This window comes from Poecilia reticulata, chromosome 19 (assembly GCF_904066995.2).
Source record: "Poecilia reticulata chromosome 19, P_reticulata-male-v2, whole genome shotgun sequence".
In the NCBI taxonomy this organism is placed as follows: Eukaryota; Metazoa; Chordata; class Actinopteri; order Cyprinodontiformes; family Poeciliidae; genus Poecilia; species Poecilia reticulata.
Genome location: NC_088848.1, coordinates 4,297,595 through 4,324,507, shown reverse-complemented (window position 1 = coordinate 4,324,507; position 26,913 = coordinate 4,297,595). Strand labels below are relative to the sequence as shown.

The 26,913-nt window shown below is 37.6% G+C and overlaps 2 protein-coding genes across 2 annotated transcripts in view; one reads left to right on the top strand and one right to left on the bottom strand.

The window, feature by feature from the left end:
- The window catches only part of gfra1b (gdnf family receptor alpha 1b), a 29,011-nt gene extending 17,743 nt beyond the window's left edge, over positions 1-11,268 (top strand). The window contains exons 4-10 of the mRNA XM_008436696.3: positions 357-535; positions 781-953; positions 2,545-2,654; positions 4,840-4,974; positions 6,250-6,443; positions 9,463-9,510; positions 9,991-11,268. Of these exons, the coding sequence (XP_008434918.1) occupies positions 357-535; positions 781-953; positions 2,545-2,654; positions 4,840-4,974; positions 6,250-6,443; positions 9,463-9,510; positions 9,991-10,131 (980 nt within the window). The 3' untranslated portion in view covers positions 10,132-11,268. The remainder of the gene's footprint in view (positions 1-356; positions 536-780; positions 954-2,544; positions 2,655-4,839; positions 4,975-6,249; positions 6,444-9,462; positions 9,511-9,990) is intronic.
- Positions 11,269-15,868: 4,600 nt separating this feature from the next.
- Positions 15,869-26,913, bottom strand: part of atrnl1b (attractin-like 1b) — a 72,357-nt gene continuing 61,312 nt past the window's right edge. The window contains exons 27-29 of the mRNA XM_081601030.1: positions 24,617-24,724; positions 19,183-19,297; positions 15,869-17,683 (exon numbers count right to left, since the gene is read on the bottom strand). Coding sequence (XP_081457156.1) covers positions 17,559-17,683; positions 19,183-19,297; positions 24,617-24,724 — 348 coding nt within the window. The 3' untranslated portion in view covers positions 15,869-17,558. The remainder of the gene's footprint in view (positions 17,684-19,182; positions 19,298-24,616; positions 24,725-26,913) is intronic.

The following is a 26,913-nucleotide window of genomic DNA, read 5'->3' as shown; positions in this document are numbered from 1 at the left end:
AGTAAATTTTTGCCACCAGTTTGAGTTTTAGAAACTTGTTGAAATTAGCAACAAAAATTGTCGTCATTCCACCCTGAAAAGTAACAGTAAGGCTAAAATTGTGATTAAAAGTTTTAGTTTTGTGGAGTCAGTGATATCCTTAATGAGGCAGAAAAAAAATAAGGAGTCAAACTGACCTAACATACTTTTTTTGGACTGTACATAAAATACTCCAGGCTGGGATGCAAACACAGGACCTTCTTGCTGCAAGGAAACAGTATTTGTAACTGTACCACTGTGCAGTCCATCATTTCCTTTCATTACTGCAAGAAAGCCTAGAATCTTCAGTTCAACATATTCCCTTTTTTCTGTCCCAGCTGAGCCTGCATCCACAAAGGAGAACAACTGTCTGAGTGCTGCCAAAGCCTGTAACCTGAACGACACCTGCAAGAAATACCGCTCTGCTTACATCAACCCCTGCACTAGCAGGGTGTCTGCTTCTGAGGTCTGCAACAAGCGCAAGTGCCACAAGGCTCTACGACAGTTCTTTGACAAGGTAATTAAGCATGCCAGGTTTAAGAGCTTTTATTGTCTTCCGTTTCGATGTCTGACGTTCAGCCTAACATTTCTCAAAATGATCAAAAACTTGCTTCTATCACAGTTCTAAATGGGATTTCACTTTCAGCGCAGTGTCTTTGTAAATGTCTCAGCTGGGAAAATGTTGTACGCCGCAGTACATTACTAAAAAACGCTGTTTCATGTTGAGACTTTGGTGTTTTCTGTGTTTGTTCCAAAATCAAGGTTCCACCTAAGCACAGCTACGGGATGCTGTTTTGCTCCTGTCCAGCGGGAGATCAGATGGCTTGTGCAGAACGCAGAAGACAAACCATCGTACCCATTTGCTCCTATGAGGATAAAGACAAGCCCAACTGTCTTTCTCTGCAGAACACATGCAAGACTAACTACATCTGCAGGTAAAACAGGAATCTTTAACAGGTTTAAATGCTGACTGAATCCTCTTTTGCACCTTGCTGGTTCTGGGTTGGATTTCCTTTTGCCTTCAACACTGCCTTAATCCTCCATGGCACAGATTTAAGAATTTGCCAGAAGTTGCTGCAGATTTGTCAGCTGCACATGAACAATGTGAATCTCCTGTTCCACCACAGTTCAGTGGAATGACAGATGGTCACTGTGGAGGCCATTGAACTCATTGTTCTGTTCAAGAAACCAGGTGGAGGTTAATAGTGTAGAAGAGAAAGCATGGATAAGATGTTTAAACTGAGATCATAAAGTGATGGACATGATTTAGGTGGGCTGTGGCTTTTAAATGATGCTCAACTCTTACTAAATTGTGTGTCGCCACTAAGTTTAAACTCATTTTTTGCAATCTGTATTTGTGGGCACACATAGCACCAACAACCCCGTTGCATTCAAAGTCACTTAACTTCTTCACCATCTGAAGCTTGGTTTGAATTTAAGCAAGTTGTCTTCATTACGTCCCTGTAGATTGTCTACGTGCTTTGATTTGCTGCCATGTGGTTGAACAAGTTGAGCTAATAAAGTGGCTAGTGAATGTATGTATACAATTGTAATTCCCTTATATTAGCAATTACAAAATTTTCTGTGTTGCTACTCAGAAGTCTGGAACATGATGAACTAAATATATCACTAAATCTTCCGCATGAAGTATCCTGACCTTTGACCTTTAAGAGAGTTTTCAGCACCAATATTTTATTCAATACACTGAGTTCATCATCTCAACCATATATAGCCAAGTGCTAAATTGTTCATTCTCCTGGCCAGTTTTAGACATTTTTGTTCCCTCCAATCAGATTCAAGTCAGAACTTGGGATGAACCAGTTCAAAATGATTTGTTCCAGTCGGAAAAATAAAACATGACGGTAAAAGTAAAAGTAAAAGATTTAAGACGAAATCTGCAAGGCGTTTGAAAATCGCACTAATATAGAAGCAAAGTTCAAACACCGTAAGAAAAGATTACTTTATTTAAAACATTTTTCTACTTACTGCAAAATTATTCATTGCAAAACTGAATCATTTTTCATCTTCATTACATTTTTTTTATTGCTTTTTATGTTTGTGTCTCCTACTTATCCGTCACTTTGCTCTGGATACGCTGTGAATTTCCCCACTAAGAGTTTTTTTTATTATTATTATTTCAGCAGGAAATTTAATGTTTTTGATTGTTGATTCAATGTTGCATGACTGTGTTTTTGTGTTTAATGATGTAAAGCACTTTGAAATGCCTTGCTGCTATAAAAATAAAATTTGATTGAATTTGAATAATTTTCACCTTCACAGCTTTTCAGGTTCAAAAAAATGTTCAGTGAAAACTTGTCCAGTTCTGTAGATACAAACACTTAATGAAGTTTTGTCCATCTTGATCCGATTGATCGCTCAATCTTTGCATTGTATCTTATTTAAACATGAGCAAACTCTAAAGAGCTGTCCTCCTAGATCTTTCTTGGAGAGTGATTTCAGAAGTAGGACACAAAAGCGTCGTTTTAAGAAGCTTTCATTGACAGCATGTGTCTCCGTTGCTGATAGATCAAGGCTGGCGGACTTTCTCAGCAACTGTCAGCCCGAAGCTGGTTCCATATCTGGCTGTCTTCTAGAGAACTACGCCAACTGCCTGCTCTCCTATTCAGGTCTTATTGGTAAGTTCTTCATATCCATAGGTGTATTGGACATATTTTTCATCAAGGACCCGTGATCTTACTGAACTGTGCTCTCAATTATTGCCACACCTGGTAAAAATGTGAAACATTGTCTTCTTGTGGTAGCACAACCTCATATTAAACATTTTAGAAACATCTAAAATATATTTTTGTACATTGTTTCAGAGTGGAATAAAATGCTGTGTACAAAAATACTCTGTCATCGTCAAACAAGAAATTACTGTGTTCCAGGTGTAGCTTTAAAATACATCCACAGGTTAGCCTCCAATTACCTCAAATGTGTCAGTTAACCTATCAGGAGTTTCCAAAACCGGTACGTCATCATCATCTGGACTTTCCTCCGTTGTTTCTGCATGCCTTCTGATTTTGAAGACGTTAAATAAATCTCTGACATGTCCTTTTCCTCAGTATCGAGGCATTTTGCTAATAGAAATCATTTTGGTCATTCTTACTGACCAGAACAAAATAAGTTTGGTCTGTTTTACCTTTAGACGGTGAGAAAAAAGGTATAAGTGTCTATTCACTGTATGTGAACTTCTGGTTCAACTGTATAACGCAATTATTCACAGTCCTGTTAATACTTATGTCAACCCCTTATTCACATACAGAGAGGGGAATCTACAAGTTTACGTAATCATCCAGAGTTCTGAGACTTTAGTATCTTCAATTAATTTTCAATAAGATTTATGTCTGTGAATTGAAATTGCCATCAAAGAACGTTCGGTGAAGCATTTCACTGTTATGTTGACCGCAAGCCATATTATACAACTTAAAAACCCAGTGAGGACTTTTGTTAAAATTTGCTATTTGGAAAAAGTCTAGTCTGCTGTGCAGTTTTAGAAGTTTCTCAGATTCTCCATCAAACAGAGTGGTTTTACATGCATTTGTCCTTTGAACAATTTTAGTCTCACCTGAGTAAAAACACACAATTTCCAGCTAAAGTACCAGTAGAGTTGGTCCGACTCCACATGTTTATGTCAGTGATGGTAGGGATGGAAAGTTGTCTTCTAACTGGCATGTAAATGGCTCCAGATTGCTGCTATGGAGACATACTGACCCCATTAGTGCCCCTTTGAGATTTGTTTATCTTCTTTAACCATTTTTCTCAGTGGAAATGAAACTTTATACTTTATACTCGGGTCCTCATCCAACCTTGTGTGTTACAACTTTGTTTTAAACTTATTTAGGTCAATAGCTATTTTACCCATTTGTAAATCAACACGCATAGTCGTCTTGCCATGTTCTCTGTTTTTACTCATTTTGGCGCTCTGGTCGCCAAAATTACAGAGTGAGCAAAGTTATTTTTTATACTTTCTTGCTTAATGGGTCACTAAAAAGATAGAGACTATTCTTAACAACCACATTATGATGCCAACTAAAAATCCTTATTTGTTTTTTCAACAACTTTCTGGCACAGCTGCTGCATTCTTCTACACATTCATATGCGGACTACATACATATAACAGATCATTTACAGGTGCTCATTGAAAAGCCAAGCAGTTTAGCCTGTGTGTATTCTGCAGAGCAAAGGTTAAACTAGCTGATCAGCCAGGCTGGCAAACACCTTATATTACAGCCGCAACGCTGCAGTGCGAACATTTCACTGCAGCTCATTGTGCAGTAACAGATCTTGATCCAGTCTTCCTTTCATCAGGGGGTTTCATTACGCAGAAAGGAAAATGACGTCCCACAGAGTTTTTGAAATGAGATTTGAACACAGTGCAACGGAGGCCAATTGCAGTCTCAACAGGCAGAAATTTCAATCTACACCACAGATATCATGCTTCACACAGTTTATTCCCTCTAATGCTCCCACCCGACAGGTTCCTGACGCCACGCCACAGAATCTGCTTGTAATTGCAGAAATCGAACCTACTCGGCCTCAAACTTACTTCAAAAAGGCAGACAATTAGTCTTTGCTTGATATTACAGCTTACTAAGGAATTTTATCATTTTATCACTCACTGCAATTTCCCTGGATGTTGTAAATGGAGTAAAAGCTCCTTATAACACAGAGTAAGCCCACTCTCACTGGCTGACCTGGACATTTTAATTTAGCATAAAAGGCCAGAAAAAGTTCCTACTAAACCACAAGTGCCCTATTAAATGGTTTCAACCGGAGTAGCAATGACTAACAGGGGTCCTATTCTGCTTTATGCTGCAGGTACAGTGATGACTCCCAATTATGTGCGGTCTTCTGGCATTAGCCTGTCACCATGGTGTGACTGCAGCAGCAGCGGGAACAGCAAGCCTGACTGTGATAAATTCGCTGAGTTTTTCACCAACAATCGATGTCTCCGTGAGTTCCAGCATTCTGTTTTTCGTAGCATGTACAATGCTTTGCTAAAGTATTTATACTCCCCAAACTTTTACAGGTTGAGAAAACAGTTCCACTTTACTAAAAGCGACAGCTAGAACGGCCCAGCCAACTGGAATCTAATTGAGAATTTGTGGAAATCCTTGAAAATTCAATGTTCACATCTAGTTTCACCGAGAATTCAATGTTGGATGAAAGGGGAAAATTTTTAGTGTCTAGCTGAGCAGAGCTAGTAGAGACATAATTCAAAACATTGTTTCTTGTCATGTTTTGGTTTCATGATGGACCCAAACACAGGCAGAACGTAAAGTGAAAGTTCCTTCATATTAAAAACAGAAAAAGTGGCAGATAGGGATCAAGACAAGAAACCAGCAGAAATGCAAGGGACCATGAGACAGGAGGAAAGAGAAATATCATGAAGGCAACAACAGGAGGAAAGAGAAATATCATGAAGGCAACAACAGGAGGAAAGAGAAATATCATGAAGGCAACAACAGGAGGAAAGAGAAATATCATGAAGGCAACAACAGGAAGAAAGAGAAATATCAAGAAGGCAACAACAGGAGGAAAGAGAAATATCATGAAGGCAACAGCAGGAGGAAAGAGAAATATCATGAAGGCAACAGCAGAAACTGAGAGACTTAGATAGTGGTGAGTTTGATTAGTGACAAGAGACAGGTGGCTGATTGAAAACAGGGTGCAGCTGTGAGAGAAGGAAAACATGGAGACTAACACAGAAGGGGCTGAACAGAGTAAAACAGATTTAGAACTGAAGGGGAAAAGCCTGACAAATCTAAACGATAAACACAAAAATGCAAGAAACACACCAAGAACTTACAAATGAAACTAAACAAAGCGAGACCTGTTCAGCAATCACAGGTGATGCAAACACAAATGAAAACAAAACACCCGATTTTTACTAGCTACATTTCTTTTTTAAGAAAACTTTGGAAACTTCCACTTCACAATTATGCACTACTTTGTGTTAGTCTATTACATGAAAGCTTTTGTAACCGTAAAAGTTGTGTGAGTACATAACCCTATTTATTTGCATATGCTTAGGTAGCCTGTTTTTATTACTTAAGCTTTTTAAATACAACCGTATTAATCCATCATATCAAACACAGAGCAGCTGAATAAAAGTCAAGCTATTTGGTGCAAATTTTGTCCCACATCTGCCATGTTTTCTGTTTTCCTGACATGCTCCATTTGTTCTGTTCAGAAAGCCAATAGGATCAATACTTTCTTCTTGTTTAGGAAATGCCATAAAGGCATTTGGTAACGGTACTGATGTTGGAGTATGGCAGCCTCAACCCCCCATTCAACCCACTGTGGAGCCAAGCATCACTCGTAGGGGTAAAGCTTGGACGAACAGCGTTGTGGACGTCCTGACAGACGTGAACCAACTGGGCGCCAATAGTGACTCGTATCACATTTGTGGACCCTTGCAGGTGAGTTTTGAGAAGAAAATCTTAAATCTTGCTGTACAGAAACATTTAAATCTATTTCTGCTGAAATGTTTAACGAAAATGCTTGCAAAACTTTAGAAACTTCCCCGAACTTGGGAACGAAAATGCCTCATCCCAACTTCAGACCTTAGGAGGTCACCAAGAAATCCATTCAGAGCTTCAGTTTGACTGTCAGATGTCTGAATCTGTCACTGAGATAGATCAGCGAAGGTTTTATAACGGCATGCACAGAATCCCGCCTCCTGGGCAGAAAGTGGATATGTCAATGTGGAGTCACATTTTCAGAAGCTGTCACGTCAAAGCTAATTGGATGCCTCGGTAACCTCAGAAATGGCCTGGAGGTTCAGTCTGTTTGTGACAATGTTAGTGTGCAGGCAGGAGCCAAAGCCAAAGGGATCTCCCTCATATTCCCCGCCTCAATACTGGAAGGTCAGATATTGGAAAGGACACTAGACTAGATTTTTTTTTAACTTGTTCTCACTCATAAGTGCTCTTACATGATCAAATTAAAAGTGTCTGAATTTTCCCAAACTCAAATTTTCAGTTGCTATTTAGTACATTTTTAAATCCTAAAACTTCTGAACTGATGGCAGAGAGAGGAAGAGTTGTATGGCAAGATAAATTGTCATATAATCACAGTTTATCAGTGCCTAATAGACACAAAGCATCTTTAAAATCTACTTAAATGATTTCATGTTCTTAAGTCTTAAGTCACCAAACTAACAAAGCCATGACAAGTGAGTGGCATTTTCTATTTATTTTGTTTGTATCTTGTTTGCAAAGAACTAAAAAACAATAATTGTCATATTTTATTTTGCGCTAGATATTTCTTAGTTTAGGTCTTAATTCAACTTTGTTTGACATTCAGTTTGTAGGTCGTTGTAAAAGTCAAAGTGAAGAAAAAACCTTTCTGTCTGTACAGTGCTTCCATTACTTGCACAGATGTAGTGGATCTCAGAATTGTACGAACACCTCGTTATACAAATCTAAGTTACAAAAGATCCATCCATCCATTTTCTTTACACCCTTGTCCCTTAGTGGGGTCAGGAGGTGCTGGTGCCTCTCCAGCTAACGTTCCGGGTGGGAGGCGGGGTCACCTGGACAGGTCGCCAGTCTGTCGCAGGGCAACACAGAGACACACAGGACACACAACCATGCACACACACACTCACACCTAGGGGCAATTTGGAGAGGCCAATTAACCTGACAGTCATGTTTTTGAACTGTGGGAGGAAACTGGAGTACCCGGAGAAAACCCACCATGCACAGGGAGAACATGTAAACTCCATGCAGAGAGACTGGGGCCGGGAATCGAACCCAGAACCTTCTTGCTGCAAAGCAACAGCTCTACCAACTGCGCCACTATGCAATAAAAGATCAAAATGATTAAAGAAAAGATTAGACAACAATATTACAAAAGCTAGAAGTTTGTTTTTTCTTCCCAGTACTGGTTCATGTGACGGCAATCTCCTGGAACAGGATTCCAAGACAGAAACCTTTACTTCAAAACATTCAGCCAAGGCTAAAATTCACCCTAAAAACCATACAGATGTGTTACAGTCTGATGGAACTAAAACTGAACTTTCGATAAGGAGGGGAAGCAAAGAATCAACGCTGTACGTCACCATGTAGCATCATGCTCTAAGGTTACTTTTGTTCAGAGTTAACTGGGCTTTTTCTATAGATCTTTCTTTGTTAAGCATGAACAGTTCTATATGTTCATCAGTTTTGATTTATAACCTTCATTTGGTTGCAAGAAATATGGCCATGAAAATGGATTTTGCTTTTCAGTATTACAATGGGACCAAACATGCATCCAAATGAATGAAAACCAGAATAAAATGAAAACTCTGGGTGACCTAACCAGAGATTAGAGCCAATTCTGACAGAAAATCTGTTGCAGTCACCTGAAGAGGTATGCTGACGAGAGGATGATAGATTTGGAGAACGCTTGTAAGATGGAATGGATAATTATTACCAATAATTAAGGTGTGATAAAAGATTGAATGCTGAAATTCAGTCCAAAGATGGAACAAAGTATTAGTTTGAATCCTTATGCAACCAGGTGATTGCACCTTTATTCCCCCCTAACAGATTTGCATATTTTTCAGTTGAGCTGTACAACTTTTAATGTCACATTTTAATGTCACTCTATTCTACACCACCAGAATCTGGCATTTTAGCAGAGGTATGTGCGCTTTTAAAACCCACTGCATCACGTTAAGACTTTATTTTGTGTTTCACAAGCATTCAGTTCCCTGAATTCAAAATGCTACGTATATTCACTGTTTTTATTTGTACTTAATTTTGCTTAACTGTCTCAGAATCCGCTGCAACCCCTTTGGACAGATTTTGGCTCGATCAACACGCTCACGATATCTGCTATTCTCTCCTGATAAATACTTTGGGGCTTTTTTCTTATAAATGAGATCATATCACAGAGCCTCCTCTAACCGAAACAATCTATCATATTGGCTTTTAATAGCGATAATATGATTTATCACCCGTAAAGCATCCTTTAGGAGGAAAGACCTCCAATACAGCAATTAATCATTCTTCTCCATAACCCTGGTTTGTAGGATTCTTTCTGCTTAAAAATCATGGAGTGTTTATTCTGTTTCCAAACCATCGCAGATTCCCCTTATCATTTTCTGCACCCAAACACTGCAGCTATGAGGTTGTATTTTATTTTGTTTATCTATTTGTATGTGCAAATACAGTTTTGTTTTATATATATATGTATGAATGCAAAAGTTCTGAGGAAACTGAGAAAAGTTGTAACGTAATAAACTGATGTAACCTTGAGCTGGCACAAACAGGCAGAGGGAAAATTACACCAAAAGTTTACACCACCAGAGTTTTGTGGGGATAAAACAGTCTGTGGTTTGTACCGTATCGTTTTTCATCGCCCTCAGTCGGGCTGTGGAGAACTTAATAAAAAACAGAAATCAAATTTAACGCGTTTCTACCGCCTCACTTGTTTTCTTTTTCTCCCTTCAAGGTCCAAAATCTGGTCTCAAATCAAACAGCAAAAGCAGCTTTTTGTCCGGTAAGACTCGTTTTATTAAGCGCTTGAAGGTTCCATGGTTCCCATAAGACCAAACAATCCTGGGTCTATATTTATTAGTTTCAGTTAAAAAATGAAGTGCTACATTTCATTACCTATATGCGTCTAAGCAGTATTTTAACTGTTATTTGAGCTGCTTCTGCTTTTAACTTCTCAGCATCTTCAATTATTGCATTCTTTGACAAGCATCTGTGGGTTTTAAAGAAAAGCTTGGTTTTTACTGGATTCTGTTAACCTTTCCTTAATAAGGTGCATCAAAGTAAAGGGGTTCATGCCAGGATTTTTGAAAAGAACTGTGAAAACCATTTATTGTTTTCACTTCACATGAAATCCCAAGAAAATAAATTGAGCTTTCTGGTTGTGATGTAGAGAAAAAGTGGTGTTAATTCTGCAAAACATTGTAAGTAAATGATAAAACTTTCCGTACGACGAAAAACTAACTGATTTGTTTTTTTCCTTCAGAACCACCAGCTGGATGAATCTGGCACTTTGAATGCCATCGCTGGACGTTCACCATCTGAACTGAACTCCTTGCATCTCTCAACTTTAGTCCTCTCAGCGGCCTCAACAGCATTACAGCTCAAAGGTTTCCTGTTTCTGTAGGAGCCAAGAACTGGAGGTCAACCTTTCTGGTCTTAAGACGCAATCAAAGTCATTCTAATTCAGACACTCACCGAACTGGAACCTCAAGGTTTTTCTGAAATCATAGCCACTCGTGGGTCAGATTTGTGAACGACTGTCGCTGAGATGTCAGCTCATTTGCCTTCCAAAGCCCCGTGGAAGTCATTTGCAAAGACTCTGCATATTTGACTGAGTGGAGTGCAGGTGAAAACTGCTTCGAGCATGAAATCATGCATTCTCTGCTTGATTTGTTGCAGTTGAGGGAAAAGCTAAACATGTGGGAAGCAAAAGGGAAAACCGTGGACATACAACACATTTCATACATGCATTGGATTACGATCGATGAGGTCATTCAAACGTCCATTTTGTCTGAAAAATCAAACGACGACAAAGACGAATCTGCCCAAAAAGTCCGCAACAGCGTTCTCTTCTACATGTTTGGCGTTAGGTATAGAGCAGCTCTGTAGATCTGGTCGTCAAGGTGGTTTGTGGCTTTTATCATGTACACCTCACTTTGTGCATAGAAATATACAGGTGCAAACTCTGTTCCAGTATGCTGCTGTTAGCTTGTAAAGAATATTGTCTGTAACATTTTGAGAGTGTAAATTAGTAACAGGTGACTGAGGTCCCTCAGCTTTATCCAGCCTAATTGTGATTTATGAAATGTGATGAGATGTGCTTCTTTTCTCATGTGGTTACAGATTTGACTTTGTTATGTGAATATATTTTGATGGAAACGTGCATCATTTCTCTTAGGTATCAAAGTATTTGTAAACGCAATCCATAGAATTTACAAAGAAAGAAATAAAAAAAAAAAAAAAAACGGCACTGGTCTCATCCAGAAATTCGAGGACCACACACTTCTATTTTTTTCCCCACGTTATTATTTCTTTGCAAAGAGCAAAGGGAACAAAGGTTTGATGAATAAACAATGTGTAAATACCCACGAGCAGAGTTAATGTCAAAAGACAAAAGCCAGCAGACATTAATTGCCTGCAATTAGAGCTGGTCTGAAGGGACGGAAAGATAAAAACACATACTTAGTTTGTACTAAATGGATCGAGTTAACACAGACTTTCAAAGAATGTACAACACAATAAAGGCTCATTTCTAAACATCTCTAGCATTTCTAAAAATGCAATGTGTCTGTTGTAATTACTGATCTCTGTTGACAACTGAACAACAGTCTACCTATAATGAATTGATTCAAGATACGAGGTTTTTTGAATAGATTGTTGTTTTGAGTAAAAAAAAAAAAGAAGCATATTATTTAATAATACAGTGCTCTGAGCTTGTTTACATTTTGTCAAGATGCAAACACAAACCTTCACAAACTTTGAGATTTTAAGTGACAGACCAACTAAAAGTAGTGCAGATGTATTAAGTGGGATGGAAAATATTTGTGGTTTTAATATTTTTACAAACAAAAGTCTCTCAAGCGCAGCACACTTTTCTGATACTTATATATACAAGATTTTGATAACCATGAATTCCAGTAACATTCACTGAAGGTTGCTGTGATAAAGTATACGGTTCTGCAAGGCACGATTATTTTTAAAATCTCTTAACAATCAAAAGATAACATTTAATGTTTGTTAAGCATGACAATATAGTAATAATAATAAGACATCTTGGTTTACAGACTCAATAACAGACATATATCCTGGATCATGTCATCCTTCCTCCCCCCCCCCAAAAAAAAGCCACTTTATCTCACCTTCCCATATAGAAGAAACTCCTGTAAAGCAGGATTATAGGATGGCACCTGGCAGACACCCTACTATTGCCACTTAGATCATATCAGTCCCTGTGTGGAGTGACAGAAGCGGACAAGGACGTAACCTGCAGAGGACAGACTCGTCCCTGGACGGGGAGGGGGATGTGTACTGTCACCTGTTTTGGGAACAGTGATGGAATGCACGATCCAGAGAGAAAGCCAGAGATTTATTGGACGTCTCACAGAAACAGAAGGACCAAAATGTCCACCTCATGTTCTGCACAAGAAAGAAATAGTCTGTCCATTTTATCAGATGCTGAAGCAAAGTATAAAGTACTCTAAACGCTTTACATGAAGCACGCAAAACTGCAAGGTGGTAATTGTAATTGATTGCTTTATACAGCAGATTGTCTGGGGGCTGCAGGAGCAAGACTATAAAACAAACAACATACGTTTAAGATTTTTATTAGTAATCGTTTTAAATCTGGTAGCAGTTTTCTTCCCCTTCACTGCTATATGATACTTTGTGTTGGTTTCGCATTAAATTCCAGTAAATTACCAAGGAGTTTGTGGTTGTAATGTGACAAAATGTGAAAAAGGTCAAGAGGAAGACATCTGCGAGCCGCTGTTCGTTTCTGTAACTTCAAAAACCAAAAATTATATAAGATTATACCTTTATGCTTTCTTTTTGCACATTTTTGTCATCTTAAGCCAGCTACAATATTCATGGGATTAAATTATTAGCTCCTGGGCTAATAATTTATAGTTTTTATCTTAGTTTCTAAATTAAAACTGCTTCTCTAATAACTTCAACACATCAAAATCCAATTAATGTTGTCTTACTTCAGGTGATTGATGCCTTGAGACAATCAGCTGACATTAAGCCCATTGTAAATATTATTGCCCTCCAGATTTATTGTTCCCCTGCCACCAAGTTCTGAGCTCGGTAGGTTACAACCCTTCCACACCCATTAAACCACTGCAAGTCTTCACCGTCCGCACGCTCTCCCTTGGCATGGATTAAAGCAGATCTTGATAAAACAGCACAATTACAGCCACGGCACCTCATACCTAATTACTGCACCGCTGACCTCTCCTGCACAGGCAGAACTTCTCTGTGGATTTCAACCTTTTCTATTAACCAGGAGAGCAGAGGCAATTTCATTTTATTACTTTTGGGGGGTTTTATTGTGTCCAAATGTCAGTGTGTGTCTGACTTTTCACAGTAAACAACTGTGAGTTACGTCAAGATACTTTGCTTCATATCTTTTCAAATTTGTCCCATGGACAGAGATAAGAAATAATGGCTTCTTGATTGGATTAAATTGGGATTTTGGAGGAACAAACTTTTTTTTTAAGGCTCTAAACAAGATGGATAAAGAAAACCGATGTAAGACTGCAGATAACCAACAACTTTATGAATCTGTTTTTATCTTGATAGTACAGAATATTATTATCTCCTAAATGGTTAAAATAAAAAGTGAGATTCTTTTTGACAAAAAAAAAAAAAAGATATTAAAACCACACAATAATTTTGCTGGAAGCAAAGAAAAAGAGCAATAATTTAATTAAAATATGCAAAATTTTAGAAATGTCTTGTGGGCACTGATTTGAACTTTTATTGCGTTATCTAGAAATCACCAAAGTAAAATAGTTCTAGTGAAAACAGCCTCAATTATTAAATTACCAGTTTAAATACTGGCCAAATGGCAACATTTTATTAATATGTAATTAAAAATAAAGTAGCTTTTGAAGAAATAACTCAAATGCTGAGTTACATAAACCCTCTGCTGATACTATTTACCGACCATTTATTCAGACTAATTGTTCCCACTTTAAGTCAGTTAAGATTACAACATTTTTGCCAAAAAATGTAAAGATTTCTTTTTTTTTCCAAAATCAAAATTCACATGCATTTCTTCCATCTTTGGTATTAGCTTTAAAACGGTGTGAACTGGGGCTAATATCTCGTCTAGTCTTCCACAAGCTTCTGATAACAGTTTGCTGTAAATTTGGCCCACTCCGCCAGACAACATATGTTGGTCCATGGCTTTTATATTGTTTACACAATGCTCTGTTGCCACATTCAGCCCACATCTTCATAAAGTTTTTTTATTTAATTTGAGGGTTAATATACACATTTCAACCCAAACATGTTTCCTTCCTGAACAGTACAGCTAGACATTCCTGGGGTTGGTCTTAATTAGCTGATGTTGCTAAACCTAAATAAAAACAATAAAAATACTACCTCTACTTGGGTAGTTTCTAAACCTTTTAGTCTCTGACTGACCTTGGTTGCAGGTCCTCTGATGGAATTTGCTTCCCACAAATCATATTTCCATGCTTTCAAGGTCAGTCCAGATGATTTAAAAGGAAACCCTCTACATGAGAGTCAAAGATAACAAAGTTTACTAAATACATAGACTGAACCCATTGTGAAGTTAATACTCCATAGTCATATTGCTTAATATCACATTCTTCGTCTGTGTATGGTGTGCACCATCATTTAAGGATCTCCTGCTGGTACTGAACGCTCCTGTAGGGCACTAGAAGCTTTTTTCTCCAAGAGCGGCTGCAGCTAATGGGTACAGAATAAGTGAAGATTCCTTAAAGTAGCACTTTGGCCAACTGCCTATATCCTTGCTCAAACACACAGCAATGGCACTGGGGAAAAAAGGCCATGAACAATCTATAGGGAGTTAATACAATGAAGGACAAACCTCTCCAACAATACGCTGAGCTTGGAAAAGACGAATGCAATACGTTCTTTACTTCAAAATAAACACTGAAAGCACCAAGCTAATAAAAGGTAAAATACACGATGCATCCTTTCCACCAACTGCAAAGTAGCAAAATGTTAAGTTGAAGGGGGAAAGCAAAACAATATACGTGTTAAATGCAGTAAAAAGTATGTCTATGGTAATTATTTTTTTTACTAAATATATAGAAATACCTAAAGGTCAAGTCTTGAATTTTAAAAGTTATTTTGTGAGATTTGGGCTGCAGCGTTAGGTTAGGTTATTGCTGGACTGGAAACACAGGAAAGCTAACATTTTTTTCTATAGTATTGCGTTTGACTGGTATAAACTTAGACAATGCCACACTGCATCGCTATTGGCTTGTAATTTCAAAACAAATAGTAAGGCGAGTTTCCATTTCTTCCCACAAGAAAAAAGAGAGCAAAGGGAAAAAGCCAATGGAAGAACACAATTTCCGAATGACCCCACATTTGTGCCTTAAACATTTATCTCCAGAAAACTTCACTCGTTTGTAAAATTGATGAAGGAGCTAACAGATGGTCTTTATTTCTCAAGCTAAAACCAAATGGCTAACATTTCATCCTCAAAGTGCCTAAACTGTCCCAGCTAGCGAACAACAAAGTGGGAAAACATCAGACAGGCAACACTGGCAAATCTTTTATAACAAAGCTAATTGCTCGTACCACCTGTACCTAATGTGAGACCCGACAACAAACCGGAAACCAGACCTTAAACGGATGTAACACCACACCTGACACAGAGAACGTCAACGACTTACAGGTGCCCGACTCCAACCACAGGTACGCGTCATTCATGGTTTCATTTATTAAGCTGAAAGCAGCACAAACCACTTCTTTGGTCAACTCTTTCCTCTTCCTCAGTTTGGTCCGCCTCATCTTCAATACACATACAATATTGTAGTGCTCCGGTTCCAATTTAAAAGGCTTAACGTTACTCATAAATGTCTGGGCTCAATGGAGCTAGCACTGCTATGACCTAGCATATATCATTTACCCAGAATGCACTGCAGCGCAAACAGTATGGCGACGCCCGAGTGCGAGTGACAATATTTATTTACATTTGTAAAAACTGAACACCCTGCAGTATTTTTACTCTGTTTTTACATCTGCAGCAAATATTTCCCAGTCTACTGTCAAAACTAAATATGGATCCATTTCAGAAAGACAAAAAACATGTAACTTCAACATACTGTGAGAGATGGAATAAAGTTTACTGCAAAAAGTTTTTTTTGTTTCGATATTTTTTCTTTTAATTTTCTGGCATGTTGTCCATCTTTCCAATACACTAACGATGACTGATATGCAAGTTTGTCATCTGTTTCACAGAACAGCATGAGCCTGATTCCTGTGCAAAGACATGGTTAAAGGATTACTCTACAAACACAAAATAAAAATAAGAAAAAAAATACATTAGCTGACATCATGACTTCTGAGACACAAAGCAGGACAATGCCCAAACAGTTTATAAAGATGCACAAATAGAAAAAAAGGGGGGCTGACATTAGAACAAGTGGTTTGAAGTCAACGAGAATGTGCAAGAAAACAGGAATCTGTTAAATACAAAAACAGTAACAGAAAAGCTCCTCACAAGTGTAGCAAACCGATAATTTATTATAGATATAATAGTATCAGGTGACAAGGCCTGAAATTAACAAAAGGTTTTCACCAGTTTCATAAAAACCTGACGGAAAAAAAAAAACAATTGTGAAAGACGACGCACATTTGTTCCAACGAGACACTGTACAGCTGAGAAGCTCCTTCAGATCTTCATGCTCCCATCTGAGCTCATGAAGAGCCAAGGCATTCTTATTATTAGCACAACTCATTGTACTTAAAAAGTGAAATAAAGTTATAGCTTCTTTTTTTTCCCATATAAAACTTACAAAACAAACTAGTAAACAGCTAGAAGAGCAGGACTTCTCTGGAGCAGCCATCCACCATCCCAATCTCAGTTCAAAAGCGTCAAAACGTCCAAAACTTTTCATTACAAACTACAGTAACTTCAGTGTTTTTTCTGTTTATTGAACAGTGACTACACCGAGAAAAAAAAAAAAAACATAACTACATTTTTCCCAAATAAAATGCATCGAACTTGTTCTAGAATTTCATGCCATAATTCAACGACGAATGATTAGTTCGTGGCTCCTTCACGTCTTCATCCGGCATGTCATGAGAAGGGACTCTCTCCTCTGCAGCATTAGTTCATGTATCCCACAGAAAATACAGACTTTAGCTTTTGCTTGGTGGAGGAGTCTTATGCAAACGAACAATTATGCTTAGAAATTGCAGAAAATGCTCAAGTTGTCATGGTTTGCAATATAATTGTGGGTTGTTAAGTTGAGACCTTTTCAAGTCTAAATTCTTTACAACAAAAAAAGACAAACCAGGGAAATCTGAATGATTTGGCACCCAAATGTACCACTTACGGGTGCGCAAAAGAAAAGTACAAAATTATACAGGGTGCACATATTGGACATCTAATAACCGTTTTTGATCATATGAGGAAATTTGGTCAGCTTGTGACATTCCCAAATGCGCATTTACATTTCCTTCATGTTTTGCAAATAAAAAAAACCTTCATCAGTCGTACTTCAATGAGTCGGGATCTGCCGTAATTTGTGGAAAACATGACAGATGTTCGTTAAATGTAGACTGAGCTGTCCGAGCGAAAGTGAAGAAACTGAAGCCCGGCCTGGATCGGTCACTGCTGTGGATTTCTGATGTCGGCATATTCGGAAATGAGGGACTGCGCTCACGCGAAGTGGGAACTGTAGTGGTGAATGTTAGCAGCCAAAACAAATCTCCTACAAGTCACTTAGGCATGTCAAGTCTGTGGAAAGGCTTCCAGCCGCGGGACCTGAGACATGCTGGAATGACAAGGCGGTCGGTCTGATACGTAACCGCCGGATGGAGTCAGACGCAGGTCCCTTGGTGAGCTGGAGGAAGGGCTTTTCGGTTCTTTAAAGCTTGGGACTTGTCCTTGAAATCTAATGGCTTCTGTTGTGAGATGTCTACCAACGCACTGGCGACAATCAGTCCTGCAGTAAAGGAAAACAGAGAGACGTATGAGGTTAGATAGAAAGAAATGTATTTACATTGATCATGTACAACTGAAGAAAACCCAAATAAATGGAAAAGGACAGTGTGATTTCGTTCATTTGGTCAGAGGAGAATTTTATAATAAAGAAGTAAAATGTTGCTCAATTTGAATATCTATACATATACATTTGCTGGTTTGACATTTCCTCTACTAACTATAAAACTTGCTGTGCTCAAACTTTTTACAGTTTCTCTTATGATGTGTTCACTATATGAAGGATTAACTGGTACACAGAGGAAGAAAGACAGTTTTTCTGTATTTTACTGTATTGTTATTTTTTTCCAGAGCTGTGTATAAGTGATATTAGTGTCATTCGGTTGTGGAAAAACAACACAGAATTTATTTCATACAAAAAAAACAACTAAAAACTGTATTTGTTATATGCGTAATTAAAAAAATGTTGGTTCTGCACTTCTTTGCTAAATTATTAAGAGCCAATGCAGAAGGTTGCAGACTCCTGCTTTGGACCAGAAAGCAACAGTTCACTTTTTTCTACCAGACTTTGTCCTTCCACTCAACATTCCAATAATGTGCTATGATATCTCAGATGATCTTTTGTTTCTTTACTAACTGCCAAATCAGCAGTCTTTCATATGACAGTATATCAATAACAACATACTTCTCAATTAATTATTATTTTCTATTTTTCTATCCTCTTTTATTCACTGGTAATGTTATTTTAACTGCTTTCTAGTGTTTTATAAGCTTCATCATCAAGATGTTTTTTTTTATTGGTTTGACAATCTGTTTTACAAAGGGAAAAAAATATGGCTAATTGTGCAAAAAAAAAAAAAGAGTAGCTGACATGAAATTTAATCAGAGATAAAAGGCTTTACAAAAACTATTTCAGCAAAAACAGTCAACGAAGGATAAAGTAGCTGTTTTATATGAGGTGACATTTGACGACTGCTGCCAAGCCTGACAAGATGCTGACAAGCAAATCAGAGCAAGAAATGAAATAAAACATAATCTGAGTACCGACAATCTAATATTTACTCTCATCAGTGAGATCATCGACAATTTAAGAATGTGTTTTCTCATCAGTCATCTTTTATAACTCGGTGGTAATGTTTTTGTTTTTACTCAAGAGGACTCCATTTGGCAAGAACAAATGAAAAGCTTGACCAATCTTCCAAGTAAATCCTCCCCCTCTCTTTCTCTCTCTCAGGCAGGAAATATCTCATAATTCATTTATTATTGCCTCAATTAAAAAGTAAAACAATATTGCTTCGGGCTGCACTCATTGCCCAGTTTGCTTGTCAAAAGTTAAATAATTAGTGCAATGGGTGTAGTAGGTGTAACACGTCTAACTTCTCTACGTTGGATAAAGATCCACCATGACGATTATGACTGTGGTCTTAATTCAGATCGCATTCTTTGGGTTTATGTAACCGATTTCAGAGAAATGTGATCCACGCGTCAGTGTGAGCAGTTTACCTGACTGTCCAGGTGGAGGCAGGTCAGAAAGTCCAGACGGGAGACGCATGAGGACAGTTAGCACAGCAGCCTTCCCTCCGAAACATGGCTCCATTGCAACTGGTTTAGGCGCACCCTTAAAAAACAACAAAAGAAAAAACACAAATTAACAGAATTTTAATACTAATCAAGATTTTGTTCTTCTCAATCTAATAATATGGGTAAAAAAAAGTAGTATTTTTGTTCTCGACAGACAGCATCAATAACTGCAATAATGAATTAACAAACAGATTTCTCTGCTGGATCATACACCCTTGCTTTACCAACTAAGTTGAAATCAATTTTACTTTCTGCTCTGGTTCAAGTGATGCTTTTTTTTTTTTTTTAAAGAAACCAGCTGACCAAAAGTCACTCATGTCATCTGATAGAGCTGCTGCATTTAAGTCAAGACGCCCTCCTCCTGAGACAAATGGTTTGATTGGTCACACAACAAAAACACTTGTGTCCCTGTCAGACAGTCAGAGTGCCGAGGCGATGACCTACCCCTCAGACGTAATGGCCAGAACTGCTCGTATCAAGCGTGAAAAACATGTCATCCTGATAATGAATGTCAAGGGTTTCACAGCATGCTTTGGATGAAAGGACAGAAATTGTTGAGAAACGACGTGTCTCTGAATAGAAATGCATTTTTTTCCCCTTTCTCTGCCTGATGGTGTTTAAACAGCAAGTTGAGAGTGAAAATAATAACTTTTAAGTCCCTAGTAGTGTTGATATTTTTAAGAAGATTCTTGTGAAATTTGCTTTGAAAGCCTGATAGTTAGATAAAAGCTAATAAAAACTGAAATAATTACTATAAAACTGAATTCTTGTCTTAATTTCTAGTAAAAGACACATTGCACTTTTGTATCCATCAGACAATTTTAAATGCCATGATCTCAGAAGAACTGCATGTTTTTAAATTTTTGTATTCTCAAACCACAAAATTATAAATGTTGCTCTGTAACCATTTTGATATTTAACAGATCATTACTGCGTTGCACATATATTTGTAAAGCTAAAATAAAAAACGATTGGTGTAAGTCCAATAGGATTCTGAGAATCTGTAGTTTTATTCAGTATTTTCAAAATATGAACAGTTTTAGATTTAAATCAGTTTCCTCTTTAGTCATACAACCAAACTTCTTTCTGCCACCAATGTGTCACACATTTTGGTTAAGATTATTCAAAGCCTATTTAGATATTTTGCATTTGTAACATGGTCATTCATAACTCCAAAGCTCATAAACACACAAGCTCAAACGTGCTAATACATGCAAACACACGACCAAACAGTCGGTATGAGCTCCCTTTCCAGGACTGACAGGTCTCATCAATCAAACTAGCTGTTCATTACTGGTTCCATATGTCGAGTGCCTGCCATTTTGGTCTGCAGTTTGCAGGCCCGAGTCTCTCTGTCCAGCAGCTGCTGTCATCTTGGTCACTAAAAGCGGAGCCCGACTTGGAGGTTTAAGCCAAGCAAGTGAAAAAAATGGGCAAAAAAATTGCTGGGATCTTTTCAAACCAGTTGGAAAAGTAGACATATATGGAGAGATTAGCACTTATGGTTCAGTCACACTGGACCTGAATGTTTCAGTAAGTCGGAAACTTTCTGAGAGACCAACATGGTGAGACAACTTTTCTTGATTGTGTTCAAATTCATTTGAGAAAGTACTCTAAAATGTAGTAGTTAAAGCAGAAACAGAGCAGGCGAAATAAAGCCAATGTCCTCTGTGTCACCAAAAAAAAAAAAGTGCAACAGTTAAGTGGAAGCAGATGTTGACTTATTAGCCGACACAGAGCAGAATTAGGTTGTTTTGAGAGTTCCCCTCCAGATCATCAATCATCTAATACATCTGTAAGTCACCCAAAAGTGCAACTGAATATTTAAAAATGTGTAAACATTCAACTTTTAAATATATTTCTAAAAGTTGAGCTAAAAAACATTTTTGCTCAAAGGTTATGCGACAGTTATCAGATAAATACTTCAACTAATGAGCAATTCTTTATTAAAGTTGCAAGCTGTGGAGCTGCTGCAACAAACGCATCCCAGTTTACGGCTGCAAATAACGTTTCGGCTTTGCCTTTGGATCAAAATGTAATAATAATAATTAAAAAAAACATTCTGAATATTTGTCACATTTCAGAATATTTCCCGTTAGCTTTACACAGATCAGAAAATGTCACTTTGGTGCAAAGGAACACAAAAAAACCTTATGTGATCATAAGCAATCTGGTACTTTTACGTTCTGCCTTCTGTGTTCCTCAAAATTAAGCCATAAAATAAAATGTTAATGAAGTCAGAATTGTCTCTGTCCTCATCCCAGTGGATCAAAAAATAATTTTTATCCTCCAGTAGCATGTAAAACTCTTCTAAAATTTGACAATGTGGGAGAATGTGGCAGAAACACGTGTGTTCTTAAAACAGAACCATGAGGTACGCCACACCAAGAAGGTGTGGACAACATTTTTTTACTAAGATAAACACAAAGCGAGAATCTAACAAAAACAAGAGCAAGAATTCCCGAGAGTTTGCTCCTATCTAAAAAAAAATCTGATTAAAGCGTCAAAAACCCTTAACTGTCTCAAAAAGGTAAAAAACCCTGAACAATTATGCATTTTAATGAAAAGATAAATGGTAATTTAAGCTTTAATTCTTTTGGATGGAATGGATTTAAGGTCCGTTTCTGTTCTGTCTTATTGCTATTAGGAGCATTATTGTGTAACCTTGTTTTGCCAGTAAATAGGTGTGGATTTTTCCAGATTTAAGCATAAAGCCTACACCGATTTTGTTCCCTAAACGTTCTCTAGTGACTGTTAGGCAGTGGTGGAGAAAGTACTCAAAAAATGTACTTAAGTAAAAGTACAAATACACAGACAAAAATGTACTCAAGTAAAAGTCAAAGTACCACATTAACATTTTACTTAAGTAAAAGTAAAAAAGTACTGGTTTTTAAAAATACTTAAGTATTAAAAGTAAAAGTACTTGCTGAATGCATTGCCTAATCACTAATATCATTAAGTGTACTGATATGCCACAGATAAAGCATGTTTTTATTACGTTTACTCTGTAACATAGTTTAGACTTAGATATGTGATTCTATGCATCATAATTTCAGGGATGGAAACATCTCGTCTCCTGTCCTAACATAACATGAACTTCACTTTTTTTGCCACACATTTATTTTGAAAAAAATTCAACTGGCAGAGGAGGACATGGAACCAAGGAGCCTCGTAGCAGAGTTGTAGTCTGGACCACTGAACCCAAGACCAAATCAAAACCAGCACCCCGCGCTACATGACAATAAAATTTAGTGCACCTATCAAAACTGCTTCTCAAATTGATCTGAAAGATTCACTTTCCCACCTAGATATTAAATAATTAGAGCTGAAATAAATTTAACCAGTATCAATTCAAACTCTTCTTCATTCTGTTTTGCTTTCATCTCTGTGCCACAATACACAGAGGTCTCCTGCCATCCCTAAAAAAATAACGCCCTGGGCGGTTGCCCATATTGCCAATGTCAGAAATAATAATTGTCTGCACCATTAAACATAGCAATTAACAACGCTCAACTATGAATACTGTCCAAGGCCCAATAAGCAACAAGTAACCAAGCAGGAGGAGCACCGTGACTGTTCTCATCCTCCCTCCTGCTGCAATGTCTTCCACCACGACAGGTGACGAAAACAAAGAGCAATGAGCATGCTCTGTGTTCCTACGTTCTTGTCTTATTTATTGACCAATTAAATATAAAGATATTTTAATGAAATAGCTACTGCAGTGTACGCAGAGCATTACAAGAACAAAGAACGGCTCTCAGTGAGGCTTCAGTACTATAGGACTTGGTCAAGATCCGTCTAGAAGAATCGGATCGTCCATGAATGTCATATTACAATATTGCACTTTGGTCACAGCGTTGTCCCATATCTGCGACATGTCAGTCATCGCAGATGCAACATGTGTCTCAGTCAATACAGCTAGCTTTGCTAGCATCACGTCCACGGAGCTTACCTTTCTTAAAGCTTTCCTTCCAAGTGACGTTAAAAATTGGACAAAGTCCCCACCGTCTGTGAAAGCGAAGCGCTGCTGATTTTACATGTCGCCATATCTTATGATTTATGCAGCGCTATTATATTACTGATGCTCAGAGAAAGCCACTGCGCATGTCTTGGAGCTCCGCGTGCGAGTAAAGGGGGAGTCGATGGGTGACAACAGACACTAAGTCATGTTATTGCTTGGATTTTACGGCGCCACCTTAAGTCCCTGAACTTCACATTTTAAGGGAAAAAAAAACACAATGCGACTTGGATGTAACGAGTAACGCAACAGTTTTGTAGAAATGTAGTGAAGTAGAAAGTACAGATATTTACTGTATAATGTAGTGGAGTAAAAGTAGAAAGTACCCATTATTAAATATACTTAAGTAAAGTACAGATACACGAAAATTGTACTTAAGTACAGTAACGAAGTACTTGTACTTCGTTACTTCCCACCACTGCTGTTAGGTATGCCGTTTAATGTGGCTCACAAAAAACACTTGAGATATTTATGAGAAGGCTAGAATAGATCAAACACCATACAAACCTACATTAGAGTGACAAGTATGCAATTAAAACTACACTTTAATCAAGAAAAAAACTGGCAGTTTCCAGCAGCATTCTGATCCAGACGGCGCGATGCACTCACAGAGCCGAGAAGCATTGTTTTTCCTCCTCTTTTTCGCTTTACATTGCCCTTCAAAACACCATAATGCTGTGTGAGTACCACTCAGCAGAACGCTCGGCGCTAATGTGTTGCCTCTTTGCAGGTTGCCACAGTGATTTTATTTCTTGCAGGAGCAGGTGACACAGAGCCCGAACCAGGCTGAGAAATCACCACCGGTCCCTCAGATCTTATTTTGGGGACGTATCTCTTCATCTTACTTTAAACCAAGCAATATAGCATATAGCCTGGAGCCCTATGTTGGACTTGGAGCCAGACATTCCCATTAGTTTGAGAAGTATGAACAAAACAGGACTGACTGGACAGTACGGTTTAATTCCAAACAGAGATATATGAGAGAGAAAGTGACAGTAATAAATGAAAAGAGACCAATTTTGGAGCAAATCAAGGCAAAAAAAAGAAGAAAAAAAACTGAAGCAGTTTGAATACCTCAAAGAAATCATCACTGATTTCTTTTTGACATGACAAATGGGAAAAAAATTATTTGGATGACTTCATTATAGTAGCTTTTAATTATGTAGAATTAAAGTAATAACACATTTTCTATCTCTTTAAAAGAAAAAGTAGTCCAGGGTGTACAAGTTGAATATTGTTGCTATTTCTACATTTTGCATTTTGTAAATCAAGGTAAAAAAACCCAAAAAAAACCGCATACAATAAAAATGTTGCACGAAATGTGGGATTTAGACTCACATCAACCAAAGGCTGCAGGACTTCTGTTAGCTCTCCTCTGGCATCCAGCGAAACGGCGACGGATGCAAATGGACGACTGGCCATCTGCTGGCGCTCTCTCATCAGCTGCTGCAGAAACAAACAGATGAAACGTGAACAAAACACAGCAAACGTGATATTAAACATTTAACACATGTTCAGTGCCGTTAATACAAACACTTCACCAGAATTACAACACCAGCGCTACATTACTATGATCGCTTAACGATTTTTCTCCAAAGAGCTTCAAGTTAAAGATGAAACACTCTTTTTTTTCCAATTAGCGAAGCAAGATCACTGTTAATTGTTTTGTGTTTGTTTGGTGGAATTTAAGACTAAAACAGATGGATATGAGAAAAACAAACATTTATGCACAACATTAATTTGCTTGGCAGCTGCTTCTCCTTGAGGAGAAATGAAGAGTTCCTGCAGAGTCTGGAAAAGCATAGGAAATGAAAATATGATCAGGGGAAAATATTCCTAATTTCAGACTTTATTCTTTTTGTCCAAGTGTTGGATCCATCCATCTTGTGTTCTCCTCTTCGTTCCTTATTTTCTACATCCCTCCTCCCTTGCCACCTTTATTGCTTCCTTGTTTCCCCATCTGCTTTCCTTGCATTTTCTCTCTTGCATCCTACTTATGTTGCTTCTTTCTCTCCTTCCTTCCCAGTGCACTACCTCCATTCCTTATGTACTTCTACTCTTCCTTCTATTTACCTGACTTTTCTTCATCCATTTCTCGTCTTTTTTGTGTTGTTCAAAATTTTTAATAAAATAATCAGTCATTTGTTCTTTCTCTTCCACTCGTGCAAAGTGACAAGCAAATCTGAAGGCGTTCTCAGATCCCCGATCTGAATAAATCTTTAGACAGATTTCAAATGAGTTGCGCAATTAAGGCGGCAAAAAACCTCAAGTGGAGAAACATTTGCAACATAAATAAATGAAAATATCACATGAAAAAGCAGAAGAAAATAGAAAACAAATTTTCAACAAAAGAAATTGTAAAATTGCCTGGTTTTACACAATATTCACACCACCAATCATTCTGACCAAAATCCCCCCAAACTCCCAAATTTAGTAGCTACTAAAATGCAAAAGGGGACATTAATAAATATGTACTTTTCTTAACCCCACCAACACACTGAATCGATATATAAAATTAAAACTAAGAGTAGTAATTGACTGGTTAACTACAGGAGAAGTGTGATTAGGTATCTGGATCACATGGAGACATGATTTCTGTTGCCTAAATTGAGCAGAAAATGCATTTTTCCCCAACTAATCAATACTGTACAACAGCTAATGCCACACTATCATCAGCAGCGCACCGGCTGATCAATATCTAAACAGGCACCAAGGACATGACTGATTGGTATTGGGTTTGAGATGAGCTTAAGCGTGGTGCATTAAGATCTAATTGTATTTCAGATCACTAAAACCCTTTAGTAAGTTTTTTTTTAATGATGATTCTCATTACTGGTGCTTCTTCTGGACCTCTCCAAGTATCATTTACAATGAACACCAGCAAACAATTACATTTCAAAGATGTGTAAAGTGAAATTGTACAAAAAAGCGAAACTCTGGAACGTCTATTTTTTCCTAAGCAAATAATCAAAAACAGATTTGATCATATTTTCAGATAACACATTGTATTCAAATTGGATTTAATCAAAGACCATAGAAATGCATCGAATCCTTTGAATGTATATTTATTTACATAATTTTTACCTCCTTAGCTCAATTCTATAGTTTGTAAATTGAGTTTTTCATTTCTAACAAAATGTTCAAAAATGTTGGAATTTTCTCAAAACGCACATTGGTCCCTTGAGTTAAAGTTTGTGAAAAATAAATAAATATATTATCATTTGCCAAAAAAAAATCTGAAAATGTGGTTAAAAAGCTAAAAGTATCACCGCCTACTGGGATGGATTGTGACAGAAAAGTGCAACAAGTTATTTGTTTTTGCACTTATTTTTCTGTAGACAATTCAAATTAATGACCTACAAATAACGGGTCAACATAAACATTATCTGGTGCCTAAATTAAATTGAAAAAGTTTAATTTAAAACATTTTTTAGGTTATATAACAGGACAGACTGACCTGAAAAATGTGGGGATTCTATCTAGACCAGTGGTTCTTAACCTTTTTTGAGGTACTGAACCCATCAGATTCATATGCGCATTCACTGAAACCCTTCTGTAGTGATAAATAAAATTATTTTTTTTCCAAATTCAAGACATATGGGTGACCCAACTAGACCCTAGTTGGGTCACCCATA